The sequence below is a fragment of the Pocillopora verrucosa genome, chromosome 14, assembly GCF_036669915.1.
Source record: "Pocillopora verrucosa isolate sample1 chromosome 14, ASM3666991v2, whole genome shotgun sequence".
In the NCBI taxonomy this organism is placed as follows: domain Eukaryota; kingdom Metazoa; phylum Cnidaria; class Anthozoa; order Scleractinia; family Pocilloporidae; genus Pocillopora; species Pocillopora verrucosa.
Window position 1 is genome coordinate 12,604,288 of NC_089325.1, and position 23,087 is coordinate 12,627,374.

Genomic DNA, 23,087 nt, shown 5'->3' on the forward strand with positions numbered 1-23,087 from the left:
ATATATTTATATATATTTGATATAGCTCTTTAGCATTACAAAGCTTTGCTATCGCTATTGTGCATTCTCACTAGTTTGTCTAGTTCGAGTCCTCTGGCATGGCTTGGATGATACCACAATCGTGGAATCATTCGGACAGAAGTCACAAAATACTGGGGGAAGTGCATGAGATATTTAAGGAGCAAAAATTCGTTTTTTACTGGTGTGCCTTTCCTAATTTTGGGAAGGAAAGTGTTCAATTGCCAGCACGGCATAGATTGAACAGCTGGAGAGAAAAGGAAACGAAAAGATACAGAAGAAGTACTGTATATAATAATTTCTTTTTATCCTCAACCTTTGTGTTTCTGTCAACTATGGCTTACTAATTTGAAAGGTCAAATACATGAATGGGTCATATGACATTGATCTCAGAATACTTTTATGACAAACGTGATAACAGTTCAATCTTGGCTAAATTGAAGATGGTTTAGAAGTTAACAATTGTAAGAACTTTTCACTAACATATGCTGCTGACAAAGGAGAAAATATATGCAATTCTGCATTTTTTGCATTCTATCAAGCAATCATATGTTTGCTCCTTATCACGCTATGACACTTCCGTTTTGTCACATTCCAAAAAATAACTTGAGAAATACACTGTCACTCATCTTACACTGTTATATTTACCTATTACAGAAGGCTGGAAACAAAGATTTTGTTTTCAAGAAAATAAGATTTCTTGTCCAAGACACAAGGAAGTTTGACTGCGAAGCACAGATAAAAATGCAAGAAATTTTATTTTTTTCAGAGAACAAGGTTGTTCTACTCATGTATAAACAGAACAAATGCGATTTAATAAATCAGATATGCGGCATGACTCCTTTTCTTCCATCCCCACTCAAAACAAGCAAACACACCTATAGAGGTTCCAGTCTGGTCTGCAAATGAAAAGGAGGAAGGTGATTACTGCAAAATTAAGCATTAGGGTTCTTATTTATAACATATTGATTATTGTATACTGATATCTAGAAATTAAGGTTGCAAGTAGCAGCCAGCTGAGTTATAGTTTGAGTTTTATCAAGTCCATTACTTTGTTAAATTTAGAGTAACCTTGACTTGAGAGAGGAAAATTGAGGAGCTGTAATATACTAATCATCAATTAGGGACCACAAAGAAAAATTTATTTATAGAGACTTTTGAAGGAGAGGGGTAAGACTTGTGACAAGCTGGCAGACATATAGATAAACTTTACTGCTAAATGGGTTACAATACAAAGTGCTCAGTATTTGGATCAGCTATGGTTCAACTTAAACTTTGCTTTAGCTTCAAGTTTAATCCTTTGTGGTTTCCTTTCTCTGTGTTTATTTTTCAAGTTATGTACACAGAAGAACACAAAAATGACAAGGAATGCTTTTGAATATCAAGAGGCTGGAATAAGCAAGAAACCAAAACTGAATTTTAAACAGTACAAAGTTAATTTGATCTTCCAATGTTATTTAATTTTAACCATAGAATTTGCTATTTAAATTTATCCCCTCCATTTTTCTGGGTATTGTGAGCAAAAACAAACAATTATCACAAAATGCATGGTATACAATGGTTTGATTCACCAATGTGGCAAAGGCCTTTCACTGTCTATCCATAAAAAGGGAAATAGTTTGTAAACTGTAAGACATTCTGCATGTTGAGTGTATACTTATTCATCCATGTGAAATTAAAGGTTACTTGAAATAAATGTGAAAGATTTATAGGATTTTCAGACCCCTGATAACAATTACTAATGTGCTGATTTGTTGTACTTAAAGGTTATGATTTTGGCGGAAATAGTGGAAGAAATTTCTGGACCTGGAATTTTGTTGCAAATGTTTGTTTAAATCAGTTTAAGTCAGTTAAAAACTCTCCTGTTTCAAGATTACATGATTACCACACCAGAACCTTTTGTATTCTATATTATGCACCATGTTATGATTATGGTTTCAATAATAAAAGGTGCTGACTCAAGAACTTTCCAAAATATCTCTACATACAAAGAAATAGATTGTGGTTATGTACTCCAAATAGCAGGTCACATCAGTCTTCTGTAAGGAAGTAGCAGAAATTTCTGTGGTGGTTTTGGTGGATGGAGAGAAACATCCACCAAAACCACTTTATTCTATGTGTTAAGAGTTATGATAATCATTATGAACGTTTGGTCGGTCAGCAATTGTGCACCATAAAAAATAATTAGCCAGAGCACTAACTGCTAATTAGTGGTATAAATCTTTTGTCTCCCTGAACATCTAACAATGGCTATAGATAAAATTTAAAAAATATATTGTTGATGGTTTTGGTCAAAGTTTTGGTGGATGTTCCCTAATGACATCCACCAAAACTACGTAACATCTAAGCACCTTTTAAATACGTGAAATATCTGCATAAAATTGCGTAAAATGTTTTATAATACTACAATCGAACAATAAATTAATACTTACCATTTCTTTAGTAAAAAGTTTTGACGCAATTTCCCAAACAAATAATACACTTGGGTCATCGGGATAAGTCGGCATGTTGTCGTAACTTCGTAATTTTTTTCCATCATTCCATCTCAGTCCCTCTCGACCAAGGTGGTTTTGGTGGATGGAATCTAATGCTGACCGATTGGTTGGCTGTTGAGTAGCCAAGCCTCGAGAAAAGTCAAAACAACATGGCGGTCTTTACTGCCTCAGCAACCCTTCCAGTTTTCAGAACAAGTTTATTTATGTTTAAATGCGTTTGTAGAAAATCACCTTTAGCTGATGAGGTGGTCCTTGCGCGCCACATATGCGGATCGACCATCAGGACTAGAACGACTTGGTTTGATCGTCAAAAAGGCTCTCAAAATTGCACCGCGCGACGCACGAAAGTAGAATTTGCGCCTGGACCAAATACATTCCAAAGAACTCAATCGACGTTTACAGAAAACAACTCTTCTCCTAGCATCAGGTGTACCCCGGAGTTGATTAAATTGCCGTGGAGTGTCCAACTAGGGCACTTCCAAGCAAAAGGAAGCAGGTACTATCATTCTCGACGGCAGCTGAATACGGCTAACTTTGTGGATAGTTGCCCTCCTGGCGCACAGCCGTATCTACGGTTGATTCGTCTCGATAAACCCATAGGAACATGGCTCTTGTACTTGCCATGCACATGGAGCATAGGGCTTGCAGCTCCCGCAGGCTCCTTACCAGATCTCAAATTGCTGACCCTTTTTGGAGTAGGGGCCTTGGTGATGAGAGGGGCGGGTTGCACCATCAATGACATGTGGGATGTTGACTTTGATAAGAAGGTGAGCAGGTGGAACAACTCTGGGAGTTGCAAGGAGATTTTCAAAGGTTTGACCTAATCTCAAATTCACGTCAACTCTTGTGGTGGTCCTCAGAGTCTCAAAAGTAGTGCTGGTGCAATTTACTTTGGTTTTGAAGCCTCAAGGAGTGAAAGTTCTGAAAGACTGGAATTTTTTTTTCAGCCCAGGATCTTGGTCGATAGTAGCTAGAATAGGTTAAAGTAAGATTGTTACTGTGAAAATCTGTGTACAGGTCTCTGTGTGAATAGGGCACATGGAGTAAGCTGAGTTACAATAAGGTAATAATTATATGAAGGAGTTGTGTGACTAAAATTGTTAGGTCCCAGTCTAAGATTTTCAAACAGAGGTCTCAACATCTTAGGGAGACTGAGATTTTACCATTTACAGCTCCTGTGTCTGGAATGCTTGTGTCTTCCACAGGATGTCCTAAAAAAAATTGAGATAAAATCCTTAACCCTTTCACCCCCAAGAGTGTCTGGCTTATAATTTGTCCTTACAGTATCACTCATGAATCAAATGTGAAGGTTATTAGATTGAAAGAAACAATTTCCAATTCAAGAAGTTCTGGACTATCAAGAAAATTTCCTTGTCAGTACTATAGGAAATGTTAAGAGGACATTGTGGGGAATATAAATGCTTATGTTAGGCATGAATATGGGCATGTTCCTAGAATTTGATTGGATATCTTCTGATCAGGGAAATTTCTGATTGTTACATTTAGGTTACTAGAACCATTTCCAGACCTCTGGCTGCTGGATCTCTTACATGTTTCCAAGCATTGGTGTTTCTTGGAGCCCAACTAAGTGTTGGTCTGTCTGTATTACTCTCTCTAAACAACTACAGGTATTAAAAAATCACCACTCAGTTATTAACTGATAATAAATTTTTTATTGAAACAGTATACTGGTACATCTCTCTAGAATTTTTATTGCAATGCTGATGACTAACTATTAGATTTTGAAACTTAATCAAACTTGATAGATACTCAGTGTTTTTAAACATCTTTCTTATTCTGCTTATACACATGATGCTTCTGTCATTGCTGACCCCAGCAGTATGCCAGATGAGTTCTCTATAGAGCTTTGGAGCGAAAAAACATAGATGTGAAACTCGATTCCTTATGCAGACACAGATCTTTCTTTCTCTCTCCCAAATTTGCAACAAGAGGGAAAAACAGTTTTCTTTAAATTTTGAAACTGCCTCCTTAAATGTTTTTTTCTTGATCTGAACACAGTATTATCCTTGGAGCTGCGTCTCTTGGACTTGTTGTCACATATCCTTTGATGAAGAGAATCACTCACTGGCCACAAGCCTTCCTTGGTATGCTGATTTACTAATTCTTCATAATTCACTAAAAAAGCAAAAAATTAGGTTAAGGGCACCCTAAAGGGAACTTGAAGGAGTACTATAAATTAGGAGCTGAAAGAGAACAAGCTATTTCTTGTCCTAGATCACAGGGTGTCCTGCCCAACTTATCTGATAGTCGCAATTTGGTGACCCTAAATCAGAAAGTGGTGGTCAAAAATTTTTAAAAAATTGCTTGACAATCAAGCAGAAAGTCATTTTTTTTTTGTTAAAGAAAGAAGATTATTTTATTGAAATATTTAACTCAATTTAAGGTAAAAACACTTTCATTGTTAGTAAAAAAGGAAAGATGCAGTTTGGCTCTCGCTACCATATACTTTTGCATCTGCAAATTTAGTAGCCAATTGAAAGTATTTTGCTACTTGCCTTGGAGAGAAATTAGGCACTGCATAGAGTGTTGTAAGAATTGTGAGCATGACACTGGAGCTCATTGCAAAATCTTTTGATATACTTTCTAGCTGCTGAACACTATGAAGTTAACTAAAACTTATCTATATTTTAAATCAGGGATGACGTTTAATTGGGGTGCTCTGCTTGGCTATGCTGCAGTTCAAGGAAGCTGTGATTGGTCTGTCTGTTTGCCATTGTACATTGCGGGAATTAATTGGACACTCATTTATGACACTATCTATGCCCATCAGGTTAGTGTAGTGAAATAAAAATTAGAACAATTCTCTCTGCTAAAGAATTTTGGTAATTCTGTCAACAGTAGTCCAAGTTTGGAAATATATGGTTGATTTCCATTTGAGGCCTAATTGTGAAGAGATGTGAGAAGGAGATGGGAATCAAGTTGTCTTCTCAGGGTTCATTCATTAACACCTGAGTACTATACCTCTCTTGATATGAAATAAATTTTATCCTGAGTGGATGGTGTTTTTTTTTTTTTTTTTTTTTTTTTTTTCTGGCTGGCTGCTAAAAAATCAATAGAGAATACTGTGTCTTCTACAATGATCAGCAATTTTATTCCTAAATTCCATTCAATAATTATGGGTTAAAAAATTTCCTTCTGCCCATGGTTTTAACATCTTCTTAGGTCATCATAGTGTAAGGAACTAATGATCATTTTAGGACATCCATCACCTGGACAATTACACCACACAAATGAATGAAATCTGAACCCTTCAGCAATGTTTTGTTGATATCTTTCACACAGGATAAGGATGATGATGTCTTAATTGGTGTCAAGTCCACAGCATTGCTATTTGGAGATCAAACAAAGCCTTGGCTAACAGGATTTAGTGTGGTTATGCTTAGCAGCCTCATTCTTGCTGGAATGAACAGTGATCAGGCTTGGCCATACTATCTGGGACTGGGCTGTGTTTCTTCCCATCTGGCATGGCAGGTAAGGGAAACACGATTAACCTAACCTGGGCTTAGTGGTAATTTTTAATTCAGTATAATAGCTTTGCAGAGGGATTTTCTTTCTGTATTTTTACCCATTGGTCTTGAGTCATATTAAGATCAGCCCCCCAAAAACCCTTAGCTTTTACACAAGCACATGTACATGAGAAATTAAAGCTAAGGTTAAATTATAATCTCAGGTGAATGTTAACCCCCTTTCGAACAACTGGTGCTGAATTTATAAGTGTGTGAACCAAGGGCACAAGTGAATTCAAGAATTGGCAATCATATAGCCTGAGCAATTAAAAATGTGGTCCTGTGGTCTTGGTCTTATGTAGCGCACTCTATAAGTCCTTAGGGTACTTCTCCAACCAGGGCCCAGTTATTCAACGAGTGAATCAACCAAGGCCCAGTTATTCCAAGGGTGAATGATGCTATCCAATGGATAAGTTTCTATCCAGTGGTTAAGTGTCAACAAGAGATGCCGCACTTTCACTAGATAGAGATTTATCCAGTAGATACAGGGTTTGTATGGGTCCTGGAAAACCTGGAAAGTCCTGGAATTTTACTTTGACATTTTCCAGGACTGGAAAGCCCTGGTAGAAGACTACAGGTCCTGAAATGCCTGGAAATCTGCTTAATTCGAGTAATAAAAGTTTTTAGAATTTACGTTATAAGAAATGTATGAAGACTGTAAGGAGAATTGATTTTGAAATTTTGGGAATGAAAGGGTTCAAGGTGGAATTTGGAGTCCTGGAAAAATCAATCTGAGTCCTGGAAAAGTCCTTGAAATTCATTTCTGAAAATGGGTATGAACCCTGTAGATAAGGCTATCCAGCTTTAGGAGAACTATAAGAGAGGATGATTAAAGGGTATGTATCAGGTATTAGGGAAGATAGGCATATACAAGAGGGCAAGTTTCTGCAAATAGTCTCCACTGCCAGTTTTTTGTGCCTGGTTCACTGGATCATTATGAAGAATGAGGAACTCATTAGCCAACATAGCTAGGGTGTCTTTTCAAAGCTTTGACACCTAAGAACAGTATTCCTTCACTTTACCCTAATCAAAGTACTGTTGATGGAAGTAACACGTCTAGAGCAAACTCAGACAGATTTTGTGAAAAATTTTTTTTCAGATTAAGACTGTAAATCTCTCCAATTCTGCTGATTGCTTATCAAAGTTCAAGTCCAATAAGTGGCTTGGGTTGATTTTGTTTGCTGGTGTTGTGGCTGGTACTATTGTCAAGAAAACAACAGAGAAAGAAGAAACTTAAGAGGCAAGAAACAAACCAAATAGCTTTCTTAAAAAAAAAAAAAAAAAGTGGTGTTGACTGGGAACACGAAACACCAAATGTGTTTCCATAGGCACAATTACCAGCTTCTGCCTGGGTAATGAATGTGCTCACATCACCCTACCCCCTACCCCACCACCTCTGAAGTTGCTTCAAGTTGGGAGGATTGAAGACCTAACCCAAGAAAGTGGCTGAGCAAGTCTTTCCATTCTTATGAATGGATGAAAGAAATTGAAGGAAAGAAGAAGTATTTTTAACTGATCTGTGCTAAGTGAAAGGTCAGATGTAGATAGCATGCCCAGATTTCAAGTGGTCATAGGAAACTAGGATTGCCAAGACATGCAAATAAAATTGTCCAGCTCAATAGTGTGATTCAGTTGTGACAAAAACAAATCACTGCATTTTTATGTGCAAATAATTTATTTTTCTTGCTTTTTTCCCTAGTTGCTATGTGTATTCAAAAGCTGGGAAAAAATTACACTAGTCAGCAATGAAGCTATAAATGTTTATCCCCATAGTGAATTTTTAATAAATGTTTGGAAAAATAAGTTATTTTCAATATTGATACCAAGGAGCAAAGATGGTACCTTCACATCGGATGATCAATAAGTGTCTGATTTTGAGTAGATCCAAATAGTGTATAACACTATTTCCAGTAAACTTAATTATGGTCTAAAGAAAAAATAGAATCTGAGAAGTTTATACAATGTAGCAAGAAAACTTTGAGTGCAAAATGAAATGTCTTACCATGAAATAAAGTTTGACAATGTTCTTCCCTTCTTATTTGATATTTTGATGTCTGCTTCTTAACAGAAAATCACAAAAATTACCTTCTGGCAGAAGTTTCAGTCACCTAAAACTACAAATTTTTCCCTAATAAAGATAAAACTTGCCCACCCACAGAATAGAACTCCCACAAATGTTTTCTTGCTTCAGGTAGCATATTAGAGAAATAATTTTTTTTCTTAAACAAAACCTCAAGTGCCACAGTCTAAGAGTCATGCTGCAAGTGTGTTCAAATTGTACCAACTATTTCTTTCATTGATCAACATTATATTGAAGCATATTCAATAACTATCTAAGATAATGATTATATTTACTATGACTTCCATGCTTTTATGGCTGGCTTCAACCTGATACTGAATTGCTTCATGAACGTGTGCTGTATGTCTAAATGCATATTATTTCATGAATGACAACGGTAACCCTCAATTTCAGGTGATAGTTTAAGCTATTCCTTGCATTTTTTTCTGCACAATTATGCTACATTTGCCATTGGGGTGTTTGTAATGTACAACAATATGGAGGAAAAGTGAAAACTATCTCATTATCCATTTACAAATCTGCCTAACAGTAAAATTTAACATCGCGTGATGCATCGGCAAAAAAAGTATTAAATATGAAGACATTATTTTGCTTTAAGTAATTATTTTAGCCAATCTCGCAATAAACTAGCTTGGTTACAAGTACAGATGCTTTAGGAAAGATAGGAAATGAATCAGATAGGAATTTGGCAGTTGTAATAAATGCAAACCTATTAATCCTACTCAACCATTAATGACACAAATATTGTCATTATTACAATATACTTATATTTCTGGAAAAAGTCCCTTTTTATCTATGATAGCCACAATGCCATTGCATTCATGTATAAAATAGGTAGAAATGTGAAAAATCTGTACAAGGAATTCTGTGCATCTGTTAATATTACAAAATTAGCTGAAGCGAGGCATGAATGGTGATGAGTGAGTTCCACTTGAGGAAGATTGATTTGGATCTAAAAGAAAAAAGAAAGTCAGTTAATTCTTTTTTAAAAAAGGTGTGCGAAACAAATTTTAGACTCTGATGGAAGAGGAGAATTCTGAAGTTCTTCAGTTGTGTGTTTTTCTCCCTTGCTGCCCCATTCTTTGAGATGTCATGCAATGTGGCCACACCCCAAAAAAAAGCTGTGAAGGAAATGTGCAGTGTGTATGGAGTCTTGGAAACAAAGTTTTCAGACTTTCTGTGACTCCTACACATGTCACTTATCACACACAAAACTAAAATTTTTAGATTTAGAATAATCAAATTAAAATCAAACTTGATTCAATTTTGCTGTCATCATTTCCTTTGAATTATGAATATTTCATTTACAAAATTGTAATCTGTAAACTTAGTTAAGAAACAAAAGAAAGTGATTTAATTGAACTAAGCATTTATGGTCTCGAACCTTGATTGTCTGGACTTGTGGTGACTGGGGTGAATAGTTTGATAATTGAGAGTCCAAATCATTAAAAATATAAATATAAATGAGTCAAAAATTACAACTGAATAGCTTAAAAGAGAACATGTATCAATATCATGCAAGCATTAAAGCAAATTCTCAAATCATTGTGCATAACTAGTAAACATTGTCAAAAGTGTTCACAAAAGACTGCTAAGGCTCACCAACAATGCTTTACATCTACCTAACATGCAGACATAAATCAATTTGTTTCAAACTGCTACCGTGAATGCTGTTAGTTAATATTCATAAAAGAATGGGACCACAGAAGAGAGTCCAATTAATTAAAAGATCCTGATGATCGCAAGGTCCTTATAATCATGATTTGACTGTAACATCAGTAAAACAGGCAAGTGTTTCCTCTTGGGAATGAGAGAAAAAGGAAAAATTTATTAATATCCAATTATTAATATCCCACAAAGTGATGCAAAATACCCTGATCGAGGGGCGGAAAATTGCGGTACCAAGGTACCATGGGAAAGCTTGTAAAGCAGGCAAGTTCTGATTGGTTGTTGGGCGTCATACCCAAAGGAACTTTTGGGGGTGGAAATTTAAACCAATAGGTAAATGATTTTAGATCTTCATTCTAAATTATCTTTAGCAGTTAATTTCCCTTTTCAACTTTCATATTATTGATGTAACAGCTACTGTTTCTGTGCAAACTTGGAACTCCGTAATTAATCCTTTACAAAATTCAATTACAATGACCCCACCACTTGATCACTCGGTATTAAATCTTTAATCATCCCTTTTACTGATGGGCGTTCAAGAAAAAAAAGTATACTGTTTCAAAATTATACTGCTCATTTATGTCTCCCAGAGATGATGGATGAAAAAAACCTCTTCTAAAACACTTAAACTTCCAGAAAGTTATTATTACACATGTACACTTCTCCCAATAATATCTGAACAAAAAAACAATGAGAATACTCCCATTCTCTGATCAGGTAGAAAGTTGTTATCTTGATCATACAACAAATTCCTTGCAAACAAATTTAAAAGAAAAATTGCAGAGCAAACAGAAGGGAGAATTGACCAGTCAGATCTTTAGAGTTAAACGAATTAAAACATCAGTCAAAGGGACACCACTTCTACTATCTGTTTTTTCCAATAAGGAACATTAGGAAAACAGTACCTTGATTGAAGTGATTCGGTTGCAAGAGAGACAGGCAGATTGGTTCCTGCGACTGTCGAGACAAGTGGTTTAGCAATGGCTGACTTGCCAGTTGGGTGTCACAAATCCAATGTGGGTTAGAGGTGTGTGTGGTGCCCTTGCCTGGAGATTGGCAGCTGCAGCATTGAACAAGGTGAGGTTGGGAGGCTGAGGTTGAAGGAGCACTTGTGAAGGAATGGTTGCGATGGGTTTGGAGTGGACAAGACCTGGTTGTTAAAAACCTGGATGGACTGCCCTGGCAGCTATTGAGATATGGTTCTGTAAACAGTGATGGAAAAAAAAAAATTGCCAATTAAAAAAATAACCAATTGAAAATAAAGGTTTTAGCCATAACTTGCTGGACCGAGCTCCATCCTGATTCCATTACATGAAAACTGTCCCCCGAACATGCTAACTGTTCTAAACATTGATTAACTATTCCCCTCACAGGTAACCCTGTCACTCCCTTTCCTCCCATGCCCTCCCCTCCCTTCCAGCAACTTTTTAAGTTTCTCTGAAATTTGCTGCTATAGGATTTGAACGCCTGGGTGGAAAGGCAATATTGGAGTACAGTATTTTTGCCAAATGACAAAACAAGGTAGACCTGTCTGCACAATAAAAGTGCCTGCTCTGGAGATCGTTGGCTCAACCAGTCATAGCTTATCATACATTCTGGAACACAAAGTCCACTAAGAGGTTATTGCTACTACCTCCAGCTGGGATGACCAGTCTATTGCAAGGTTACCCCTACCCAAGCTTTCCATTAATAGCTTCCACATCCAGTTCTCCAGTAACCCTTTGTACTCCTTGGTGGAGGGATGCAATGTGAGAGTTAACCCTTTCAATCCCAAAAGTGATTAACATGTAACTTCTCTTTTTAACAAACCTTTTCATTATTCAGCAAACAAGGAAATGGAGAATTCTCAAACTTATCAGGAAGAAGTGGTTATTGTGATCTAACACCAGATTCTTATAATTAATTTACAAGGAAATATGTAAACAGCTAGGGGGGAGAAGTTAGGCAATTCAGATCTTGGGGAGTAGTTAAAGGTTTAGGGTATTGCCCAAGAACACCACCCCAATGAAGTAGTCTAGGTCAGTGGCACAGACCTCTCGTCTTACAGGTTAGCACAGTAAACTGTTACCATCATTCACAGGCCACTGATTCATTCCAAATTCTTGCTTGTATCTAAAATGGCAATACTTGACAAAAATTGAAGAGGGACAATTTCATAACACTGCATTGAACCAAATGCACAATCAGTCACAGCTACTTACCTTCTTGTAGAAACAGGCATCCCCAAAATTGTTGGGACTTGATGTGGGCAAGGAGACTGGGTTTGTTGCTGCCTCAGCGATTGATGCTAGGTCAATAAAGTTGTTCGGCAAACCTTGCGAGCAGCAAGGCCACCAACTGTTGCTGGCTATTAATCCTGGACTGACTTACACTGGAACTCTGAACAATAGCACGGTTGAGGAGCGAATGATCTTGTGGTGGGGATGACATTGCATTTGGAAGTGCGTGCAGGTGAAATTGTGGAAGACATGAAACTGGGATCTGAAATTGTTGATGTGACTACAGAAACTAGGGCAAATGAGTTAAGGGTGATCTCGAGGCTTCTCCTTAGGGTGATGCCGGGGTTTTGGTTAGGAATGATGACCGGACTGTTGCTTTTGGAGGTATTGTCTGTGTGAGGTTGGGAGAGGTTTTGTTGTAAATTGCTTGTCCCTCTGGAGAATCATATCTGCAAAGGTCTAACAAGGGAAAAAGTGAGAGCAGGCTTGACTGAAGGCTGTCTGATGATGATGGCAATTTTATGGCAGACTCCTTCTGTGGAAGATTTAATCCTGCAACTGCTAGTGCAACTTGGGTTTTCTGTTCAGGTCCTGATCTGCTCACAGCAGTGCTTTCCATTTTGTCACACTAGCAGTAGTAACAACCGGTTTTTGCACCATTAACACAGAAGTAGGGGCTGCCATATCAGTGATTATCCGGTCTGACTGTGCAAGATTCTTCAAAACTGACAAAGCTGTTGCTGCTGTTGTTGCAGCCAAAGATGGTGCATGTGCTGGTGATGTGATTGCAGGAGGACTTCCAATGCCCACTACTGAGGAAGCAACACTTGGCATGCCCTTAACATCAGTGCTGCCAGAATTCTACAAGACACAACAGTACATCTCAATACACTAGTCAGAAAAAAATAAATACACAATCAGCTTGTAAATTCATTTTATTCATGTTCTAAGTACTTCCGCCTCTGATTCCAAGATTAGATGTAAGTCCACAGACTCAATTTAAGGTTTGATTTCACTGCCATGAGTGAGGAAGTCAATGATAATATATACTGACCTGACTGGTTGACCGGGGAGACTAACACTCTGGTGAGCATTCTGGAGATTCTCCTTGTTTCTTGGGGCCAGGAGCTATGGAGAGGAATGTAATTAGGTCAAAAGCCTGTCCAAGTTTTACTCAGGAGGGAAAAAAAATACTGATAAAAAAAACCTATACTAACCAATATAGACGTTTTGACAGGGAGTCAGAGAAGAGTTAAAAATACCTTTGATTGGCTTTGACATTTTCTCCCAAACCAAACAATCAGAAAACAAAAGCAAAAAGGACAAATTACAACTTTATTGCTTTAATTCTCATATGCTTCAGGAATTTTCATTGAATTTTTTGTTTCAGTTCTCACTGGCTCTAGTAATATTTTGGTTCTAGTTTAACCACATAAAAATTGCACTTGAAATACCTTATGACAAATCTTACCTTTCTTAGGGGCTTTAGCTCTGAAAGGAGAAATAAAACATTAAGTTTGAACATCATAATTATTTCAATTCATTGTAATCAATAGATGCCTTATGAATAAAAATGTTTCTCTTACGGAGGATGGGTGTACTTGAAATGTGCCTGCTTGCTTTCTTTGAGGAGAATTCTGAGAGAAACAAACATAGAAGAAAATTAGATTTAATAAGATGTAATATTCTAATCTCGCAGAAAAAAAAGCATTAGGCTCAGTTCAGATGTCATGCTTCTGCTTGCTGAACTTAATTCAAGAATTGAGTTTGACGAAATCAAACTTTCTTATTAAGTTCAGCAAAGCAATTAAGTTCAACGAGCTCTGATCAACTGGGCCTAGATCAACAAAATCTATGGATTAATTCAGCAAGTATGGATCAAGTGCCAACCTGCTTGTCATCCAGCCCTTTGGCCACAGTGGCCGTACATCATTTTCAAAGAATAGCTAGAAGAAAATTGCACATTATAAGAACAAAAAAAATCCATAACCTGGTGGAAATTAAAAAAGAGAGAGAAAACTTGGAACTTTTATGCATCTTAACAATGGACATGCAACTAATGTAACCCTTAGATAAGGTCGTAGATGTTTTTCAAAGCCAAAATACAAGATAACTACATAATACTAGAATTATAAAAAAACTTTTACTCAATGGTCTGACATAGAATACATACAGAAAGTTTGCTCAATGCACATAGTTTTCTTTGCCTTCCCCCCCCCTTGTAAGGCTCAGAAAAATATTACTTATTTAACCCTTCAATTCCCAAGATTCATAAGTAATTCTCCTTATTGTCTGTGATACAGTTCTTGTGATGTTAGATTGGAGAATTTGATATTAGATCAACTTGTAATCCCTTAATTGATATTTTTCTTTATTCTCATCACTTGTTTGCTTGATATGGTATTGATATTGTAAGGAGAAATTCTGTCTTGGTGAGTAAAGGGTTAACTAGCAAAGAATCTGCATACAATCAAATAATGTGCATATGTTACCTTCAACTGTTCCTCAGCAGATTGAGTTCTAGTCTTTGACATTTCAAAAATTTTGATTTTCATTTGAACAACATCACATAGAAGAGTCCTGATTGAGAGAAAGTTTTAAGTTAACAGATCAAAATTCCTATGTACTAAGAGTCCACTGACAAAATCAATGTCAAAAGGAACAAGAAAACTATTCTCAGCAAAGCATTTATCATTGTGCAACAAATGAAAATTATGTGTAGTAGTAAATTGCATGACTTCATATATACCTTAATTCTTCTGTCCAAATAAATTTGCGCTTTGGAACATTCTTCTTTGCTTTGTCCTCTGGCTGGGCAGGTGCCTTCAATTAAAGGGAAAAAAAATTCAATTCTTCACAGCTAAACTATCATCAGTCTTGCCTGTTGGATCACTAAGGTAACAAAAATTAATTTTCATGAATTTAATTTGTTCCCAAAATGGAAATTCAGCCTAAATTACACCAGTCATAAACACAGAGAATAAAGTTTTCAAGAACTTGGGTACTAGCAAAAGCAGAAAGTGATTTACAAATAGTTAAACCTACATTAGGATCTGTAGGGGTGGTGATTTCATCATTTTTCTCTGTATCTTCAACTAGCTCCATAGCAGATTTGAAAAGTTCCTTCTGCAATAAAAGATGTCACAATACTAAGGATTAGTAGATGTTCTGATCAAAATCCAGAGCAATATTTCAAGGTTGTCATCAAGTTCATAAAGTTGCTTTTTTACATACTATTAAATGAAATAATTAAAATATTCTTGCTACCCTTTCTTCTCAACAGAGCTACAGTATGGCCATTTGATATCTTAAATAAAATGATAAATTTTTAGTGTGTACCCAATAGAAAAATTTCATTCAAGCTTATTCTCCATCAACTGTCAACTAAAGGAAGGAGGTAAGATCTTGAAAGATAGTACCACCAACAATTATCATTACACCCACGAAAGATGATTTGTGCTTGTCACAGAAGAGAAGAAAAAGCCCAAGCCCCCTCTCATGGGACCTTTTTTTTTTCCCTTCCGCCCACACAACTTGTAGCAGATCAAATGTTTTTAAAACATCTTTCTTCATTCAAGAACTAGGCTCCAAATTTACCACCTCTCTTAATATATCTCTCTACCTTGTGATCTTCTGAATTCTCTCCATCTTGTTTGGCACTGCTGAAGGAAAGATAAGAGAAAACAGATTATACTAAAACTTCACCCAGAAAGGACTGACTGGCCATGGAGAAGAATCACAAGTCAGAAAAAACTCAAGAGTATTTTCCTTCAGTGGCAAGCCAGGTACATTTAACTTACCTTTGTTTTTTACTTTCTTCCTCCACATGTTTTTTTACTTCTTCTTCAAATCTCTTAGTTTGTTCTGGTATGACACGATCTACAGCTGAGAAGACCAGATCAGAAAGGTATCAATAAAAACTTTTTTCATTCCAAAAATCTTGCAGTCATTACATATATATACACTTCTGAAGCAATTGCAAACACAAACATGTCCCATGCTTCAAACAACTCTTCTAATCACTACATTGCCATCAATAAACCCAGCAACTTGGTGAGCATTTTACATTTCTACCTCAGAAAACTACCAATGGTGGCATGTAATGTTTAAGAGATAAATTTTATGGCCTACCTGCTTTGAGTTTAGCCATTGGCTCCCTCAGTCGCCCAGCCTGAACAAAACAGAGAATTACAGTTCACTAGTCAATAACAGTCAAGACTTTTGAAACAACCTCCTAACCAATAAATAATTTGACTACCAATACAATGTAAATGGAAAAGTGGCACCGACTCACTCTGCGTTACCTGATCATTAAGCAGAAGGTTCTTTGCTCTCTTTACCAAAGTTTCCTTTGTACATGGCAGATAGAAAGCTAAAAATTCATAAATTCCCTGCAATTGAAGTGAAATTTTCAAATAAGTTCTTCTTTAGGTTGACAAAATTAATCCCTTACAGAGTACAGAATGGGAGACAAAACTGGACTCCCATTCAAAAGGTCTGCCACTCTTTTGCCCTTCCCCTCCCCCTCTCCCCACAACTGCCTCTATCTCCAAATCAAACATGGCCAGTTGAATAGATGATCGCAAGATTCTTAACATTAGCTTGCCCTAATAAGACACCTGCACTGTAGGCTAAACCTGGCCAGGTCATTGTATTGTTTTCTTGCGCAAGATAGTTCACTCTCAGAGCCTCTCTTCAGCATAAATGGGTAACAAGGAAATGTCACAGAAGGGGAAAGGGGATGCAATATGTAAACTAGTGAAGCAATACTCCCAGCTGCTTTCAAAGTGGACACCACCTGGCCCAAGTGTTGAATTAACTTTTTTCAGAGGACATACCTATGTATTCAACATTACCACACAGGTTAACTGTCAATTTGCAATCTACATTATCCCTCCACCAATGATTCAATAAACCATATATAAATAAGCACACATGTGATTTTGATCATTCCTTACCGTTCGAACTTTACTGCTGAGAGTTACAGATTTGGTGGCAAGTCTATAGAGGAGATGAAAGCAAAAACAATTATTTAAAGGACTCGATACACATTGTAGTATTCCATATCTTCCCTGTGACAAACAATATTTTAGTCTTTGCTTACACATATTTAAACAATTTCCTGCTGCTGCTGTTGTTGTTATTTAAGAGCCTAGCAAGGCAAAGCAATAGCAAAAGAAGTAAAGCCTCAAAGTTACAAGTATAACAAGTAAACGCATCCTACTTTTCCAGGTGATTATACTGTATATCACATTCAAAGGGAGGTTAGCAACATTTAAAAAGAGCAATTAGTACCAAACAAAAGTATACTTACTCAAGCAACATAAGGTTGACATCAGAGTTGAAAAACTTGCATTTCCCTTCCATACTGCCACTACCTGCTTGCTTTAGTTTCAAGATGCAACTTTCAACATCTGTCGGCAAACACTGTGGAAGATTTGGTTCTGTCACCTCTCCTGAGGTGGCAATTGCTGGCTGGATTCCATTTTGAAGCAGAGAAGAAGGTGAGGAACTAATGCCTTTATCAGGTGGTGCACTTCCTGTGTTTTCTGTCAATGCAACATTGCTGTTGCCATTCACCAAAGTAGAAGTGCCTGGTTCAGTTTTAACAGCTCCATGATTGCTGACTTGTGGAGCATTTGGTAATTTTTCTGGCGATAAATGGTTTGTCACTGCACCATTTGTTCCTTGTGAAATCAAACTAGGTGTTGTAGAAGAATTCAAAGAGGCAGTTGTTAAAGTCAGAGAAGTTTTTGCAGTGGAAGAAGAAGATGAATTGTTTGAATTGTTAGTATTCCCAATACTATGCTTCTTTTTGGATTTCTTCTCTTTTTCCTTCTCGCCACTAAAAGAATTCAAATTACAAAAATGACAATTAACAGACTGAGTGCAGTTATACCATTACAGCTGTGAAAAACAAAACTATGACTAAAAACAATTCTAAAGAAGTTTCCCAAAAAGAGAGTAGCTTTCCTTAAACTTATGGATTGATCAATTCAATGCCCACTTTACTGTTAACTCATCCTTACTTTACTTTGCGAAAGGTGCTATGTGATAGCGCTGGTTTGAAAGGTAATTGCACAACAAAGAGATGAGGTTCTTTAGAGGAATAAAGACTAGTTACCACTATATCAACCAGACCTCAAAAGTATAAAAAGATACAACCAATCAAAGCTAAGAATACTGCATTAACAGAGAGGAAGGAAAGTCTGGCTGTGAATGTAAAACTAAAACATTTACAAGAAACAGAGTAAAGAAGAATCCATTCTGACACAAAAATTTGAGGTGGCAGTATATTTACATCTGACAATACATGTACCTTGAGCTCTTCCGTGGCTTCTTTTCTTTGTCCGATTTCTTCCTTTCCTTCTTTTCACTTGGGATCTTGACTTTCTTGACTTTAGGCACTTTTGGAATTTTCTGGAAAAAAAAAAAGAAAAAAAAAAAAAAAAAGGATCTCCATCAATCACAAGAAATGTCTGTGCCATCTTGGAGGAATAAGTTTTTTTTACCCACACTTATGAAATCACAATTTTTTTTTTCCTTTTTTTTTTAAAATTCAAATAATAAGCATAAAATTTTCCATCTTTTTCTTTCACATCCATCACTTTTGACATTACAGATCATAAACCCAGTGTATGGCCTAGCTTCTAATTGAGTTCTCTATAAGGCTCAGCAGTAGAGTAGCACCAAATTATGTTGAAAATGTGAGCCATACAGGCATAATTAGTAATAGAAATTACTACCTTGGGAGATTTAAGCTTAACCTTCTTCACTTTCTTAAAGTCCTCATCATCACTGAAATTCAAAGCACAACAACATTAGTATTCATGTTGCACTGTACTACCAACCACCAAACACAGGTCAACAAATCCGTGGCTTTTATTGAAAATCTTGTTGCCAAATTTTTCCTTCTTGCCACAAAGGTCAAAATGGTCATAACTTGGACCATTATGACTGACATCAAACACACCACACTTTACAGCTAGATATGTACCTTTCACCTCCTGGGGACACAGGTCTGAAGTTCAGTGTACCCTGGTTGATGTAGAAGCCACCATGCTCTGTTGTCCAATCAGCTGGTAGCAGCTCATCATACTAAACAATGAACAAGACAAATTAAAAATCTACAGCTCTTCAAAAATCTGAGAACAGTAAAATCACATGGATTGTGCATATTTAGAGAAACTAATCAGTGCCATCCGAAAAGCCTTGATCTTTATCTACAGCACTATTGTCCAACAAACTCTTGTAGGTAGTTAAAAGCTTTATTTAAAAAAGATGAAAAAAGCACAGTGATATACAATGTACCAGTTCCTGGAGTACATATACTCAAAAGTAGATCTGATAATTCTTCAGAGCTGTGCATTGAGTATAGGGTACAAAATCAAGTGAACCTCAAGTAACATACTCATATACTTGACCCGTGTCATAGCAACACCTGATTTCCACTAATTTTCAACCCTTAACTCCTACGAGCAACCAAAACAGAACTTCTCTTTCTACTGTCAATACAATATTAAGTGGACAAGAGATGAGAATAAAGAAATGCCAATTACAGGATTATTAGAAGACCCACTACTAAATTCTCTGAACTAACATCAGAAGAACTAAATAATTGAGATCTGGTAACGAAAGGGTTGACAGATGTAGATGAAAGTAAATTGTTTGAGTCCAGAGCTAAAACTTGATCATTAAGTCTAACTATGCAAGTGAAAGTTGTCCTGGAAAGTGCTATTAACAGTGACAAAAGCTGATGCTTTGACCTAAGAAGAAATCTTTCTCAATGAACACTGATGACTTCTACTAGTGTTTTCATGAAATAAGTCACTGTCTGTATCTGTAGTTCCTTTCAAGAATACTCACACTTGAACAAACATACCACAAGATCAGAATTATAACAATAAGCAAGGGTAATAATACACTGCAACAATCCCATTTTTAGCAAAATATCCAAAAGTTCCAAGAGTCACTCACAGCCTCACTATCATCAACAAAAGGGTCTGTCTCATCATAGCCATAAGTGACATCAATCAAATCCTATAAAATAAAGACAATAAAAACATTATGAGAAGAACATTAACAGGGTCCTGGAGTTCCAATGATCTGGTAAATTAAAGCAACAACTGGCTCTTTATTTATTCTAGATCTGGCACAAATACATTCAGGGTTGTTTTATTAAGATTATTAGTAACTAGACTGTGACACAAGGTAATCAGTACTACATAGCTTTATTTCCATTAATGCCATGCTTCAAGCTGAAAAATTGAGCTCAGAGTAGACAGTGAAATGCCACTGTTACCAGCATATTTTGACAACCCTAGTATTTAAAGCAGCTATACCATGCTTATTTGAAGTGTCTTTAAGGGGTGGGGGGGAGGGGGGGGTGTCATTTAAACTGTGATCCTTGCTTGAAGTAAACCTTTCTTTAATTGTTTACCATGGCAGAATTAGACCAAAACGTAAAAATCAACTTGAACCACCAAAGGGGTGAAAAAGGAGTGTGTGAATAACATCATGCACTAGAAAAATATTTGCAACGTCATGTTATTTCCCATTGCACATTCCAATCCGTATGGGAATTTATTAGTGTCAGATCTAGAGCAAGATTGTACGATTGGTGTAGTTTGAAAGTAGTTGTCTCTATTGGTCTAGAGAGGAAAATTGCAATACTCTTAAGAAGCACTGATGGCATACATTTCTGTTCACTATTTACATCTGAATCATCTGCTACTTTAATTAGTCAAAGCAGTGAAATAACTGTCATGATCTGAAATCAATCTTAATCTTTGCCCGCTAGCACTGGCTATTAGAAAATCCCAAAAGATCACTTGAGAACTGTGTTGTTCCCTGACACCTGAAGACCTGCTAAGAATTTGACAAAATACAGAGACCACCAGCACACTAACCAAGGGTACTGAGACTCCCGATATAAAATAACTGACACGGAAATTAACGATGTGGACAGCACTGACATGATCAGTAACAATTAAGGGGTTGACTTCAATGAAATTACATCACATCAAGAGGTAGTAGCAAAGAGAGTTACCAGTTGATTCACAACACAGAAATAGAATCAACTCAAGCTGTGCAAGTCACATTTGGTCTGATTTCGGAGTGACCCTTTGATTAAGTCAATTTATAAGAACACAAAAGCTATGCACCTTGTACATGGTTGCAGAGAAGAGAGTTGCATTGCAACACAAGTTAAATAACTATGTATTTTTAAAAATGGTACCAAATAGTCAGGGTTGATAATTGATATTGTTGAATATCGTAACAAGATGAACGAAAATGAAACCTATAGCAGAGAATGAACGTTCTCGCGGTTCTTATTCCATCGATCAGATTGTTAAATAAAGTAACCGGAAACAGAATTTAGTAACCCTTCACTATTTCCTGTTCGATAGAAATCAACTGCGATCTTAGAGTTCGATTAAAGGAAAAATAAAAACCTGCAAATATTGAGACTTAAATTTGTCATTACATTCAATATAGGTAAGATCCACGATTTAATGGGAAAAATCTTCACGCACAAGCAACAATCTCGATTTTAGCCGGTAGCGTGTTTAACAGAAGCGAACAACTTTGTAAATAACGCTAAACTCTCGCGACGTATTAATATCACAAATTAACTGCACATTATAACTGGTATACAAGAAAATACAATAAAGAAATCATGCTTTTAAGGATTTCAATGTTCCCTAAACAAAAGAGTTGAAGTCAAAAACGTTTTAAGATCTTCGAAAAGGCAATTGGAACAAAAACAAGGTCATGTCAAACAGACAATAAATAAGTAGAGTAGCGTAAGCGCTACTCAAAACAAGTGGTTCGAATTATTTTGATTTTACGTTCACGACTGTCGTATCATTACGCCCTCATAACACACTGGTTTAGCCCAATAAAAAACCCTCTAAAGTCACAAGCAATTAGTGTCGTTTTAATCTTTGTAGCAGCGCAAATGAAATACACACGAACTAACGAGTGAAATTGCAAAGGAGCGTAACTCTTGCGGTAGTGCACAAACGTAAGAAACAACACACTACATCAATGAGCAGATAACACGAATTTTGATTTACCTCCACTCGATCTTTTCTACGCTTCTTTGGTTTAGGGGCCTGTTGAAAAAAAAAAAAAAGCAACGCGTTTCAGGACTACGGTCCAAAACACTAGAAGGACATAACATCACGCATTACATTTTGCACGGCTTCACAGAACTGCGGTTTCTAAGGAATCTAACGTACTAGTCAAACATAAATTTTCACCTCACCAAGCTGCAAAACTTACATATTTCTCCTCAAACTTTTTAGCCAAAGCTTTGAGTTTTTCGTCTTCTTTTCCCTCATCGTCCCACGGAGTTTTCTCCGGGGTATTATTGATCTGCGCAAGAACGAAAAAAAATCCCGCGAATTAAAAATCAGTATCATGTACTCCGGCGACAAAAACAGCAATGCATCGACGTGACTCGCTGATAAAATGGCTTCAGCTCTTAAGAGGAGACTTCGTACACTAAAGTATTACCCACCTTAGCGGCCTTTACAAGGTCCAGAAACGAAAACTCCGGGCACTTTTTCTCGTCGCTTTCCGTAAGGGAAAGCTCGAAGCGTAGAGTCTTGATGTTTTCTGGATTTTTCCCGAGTGCATCCACTCTTTCCGAAGGAAACGGGTTAGCTTTTTCCATATTCCATCAAGAGAAAACCGAAAACACGGTCCACCTCACCGGACCCTTTGTTAAACCCCATAGAGGCAAACCTTATCCATCTTGAACTTGCCCGCTTCTCGCACCAAAATTCAACACTTTACACTACTGCGCATGCTCAGTGGCCAACTGCGCAGTCGCAGTGCGATTTTTGGTGGCACTGGCTTCGAAGTTTCTCTCTCGGTGGAAATTTCAGAGAATCTACAACAAATCGAGCAATCTTCCAAAATTCGATTTTTGCCTCGGAATGGGCTGAAAACGCAGAGAACGTGCCTAAAATGACCCAAATGTGAAGAAAACGCGAAAAAAATTGTTTGGATAAATTTTAAAATTACGGTTTTCTGTTCCCCTTAACTGTCTAAAATCCCAAAATGTGATCCT

The 23,087-nt window shown here is 36.8% G+C and overlaps 1 protein-coding gene, 1 long non-coding RNA gene and 1 pseudogene across 2 annotated transcripts; 2 read left to right on the forward strand and 1 right to left on the reverse strand.

Annotated features, from left to right (window-relative positions):
- The first annotated feature begins 804 nt into the window (after positions 1-804).
- Positions 805-1,732, forward strand: LOC136277979 (uncharacterized). The gene is made up of 2 exons (XR_010716134.1): positions 805-938; positions 1,353-1,732. It is a non-coding gene; the product is annotated as an uncharacterized lncRNA (long non-coding RNA).
- A 930-nt stretch (positions 1,733-2,662) lies between these two features.
- LOC131782442 (4-hydroxybenzoate polyprenyltransferase, mitochondrial) lies at positions 2,663-7,707 on the forward strand. The gene is made up of 6 exons (XM_059099175.2): positions 2,663-3,280; positions 4,020-4,141; positions 4,533-4,618; positions 5,171-5,304; positions 5,817-6,005; positions 7,140-7,707. Exons 1-6 carry the CDS (start codon positions 2,663-2,665, stop codon positions 7,275-7,277), a joined length of 1,287 nt encoding a protein of 428 aa, XP_058955158.2. The 3' UTR covers positions 7,278-7,707.
- Positions 7,708-7,798: 91 nt separating this feature from the next.
- On the reverse strand, positions 7,799-23,030 carry LOC131782401 (ubinuclein-2-like; annotated as a pseudogene).
- Positions 23,031-23,087: the final 57 nt, after the last annotated feature.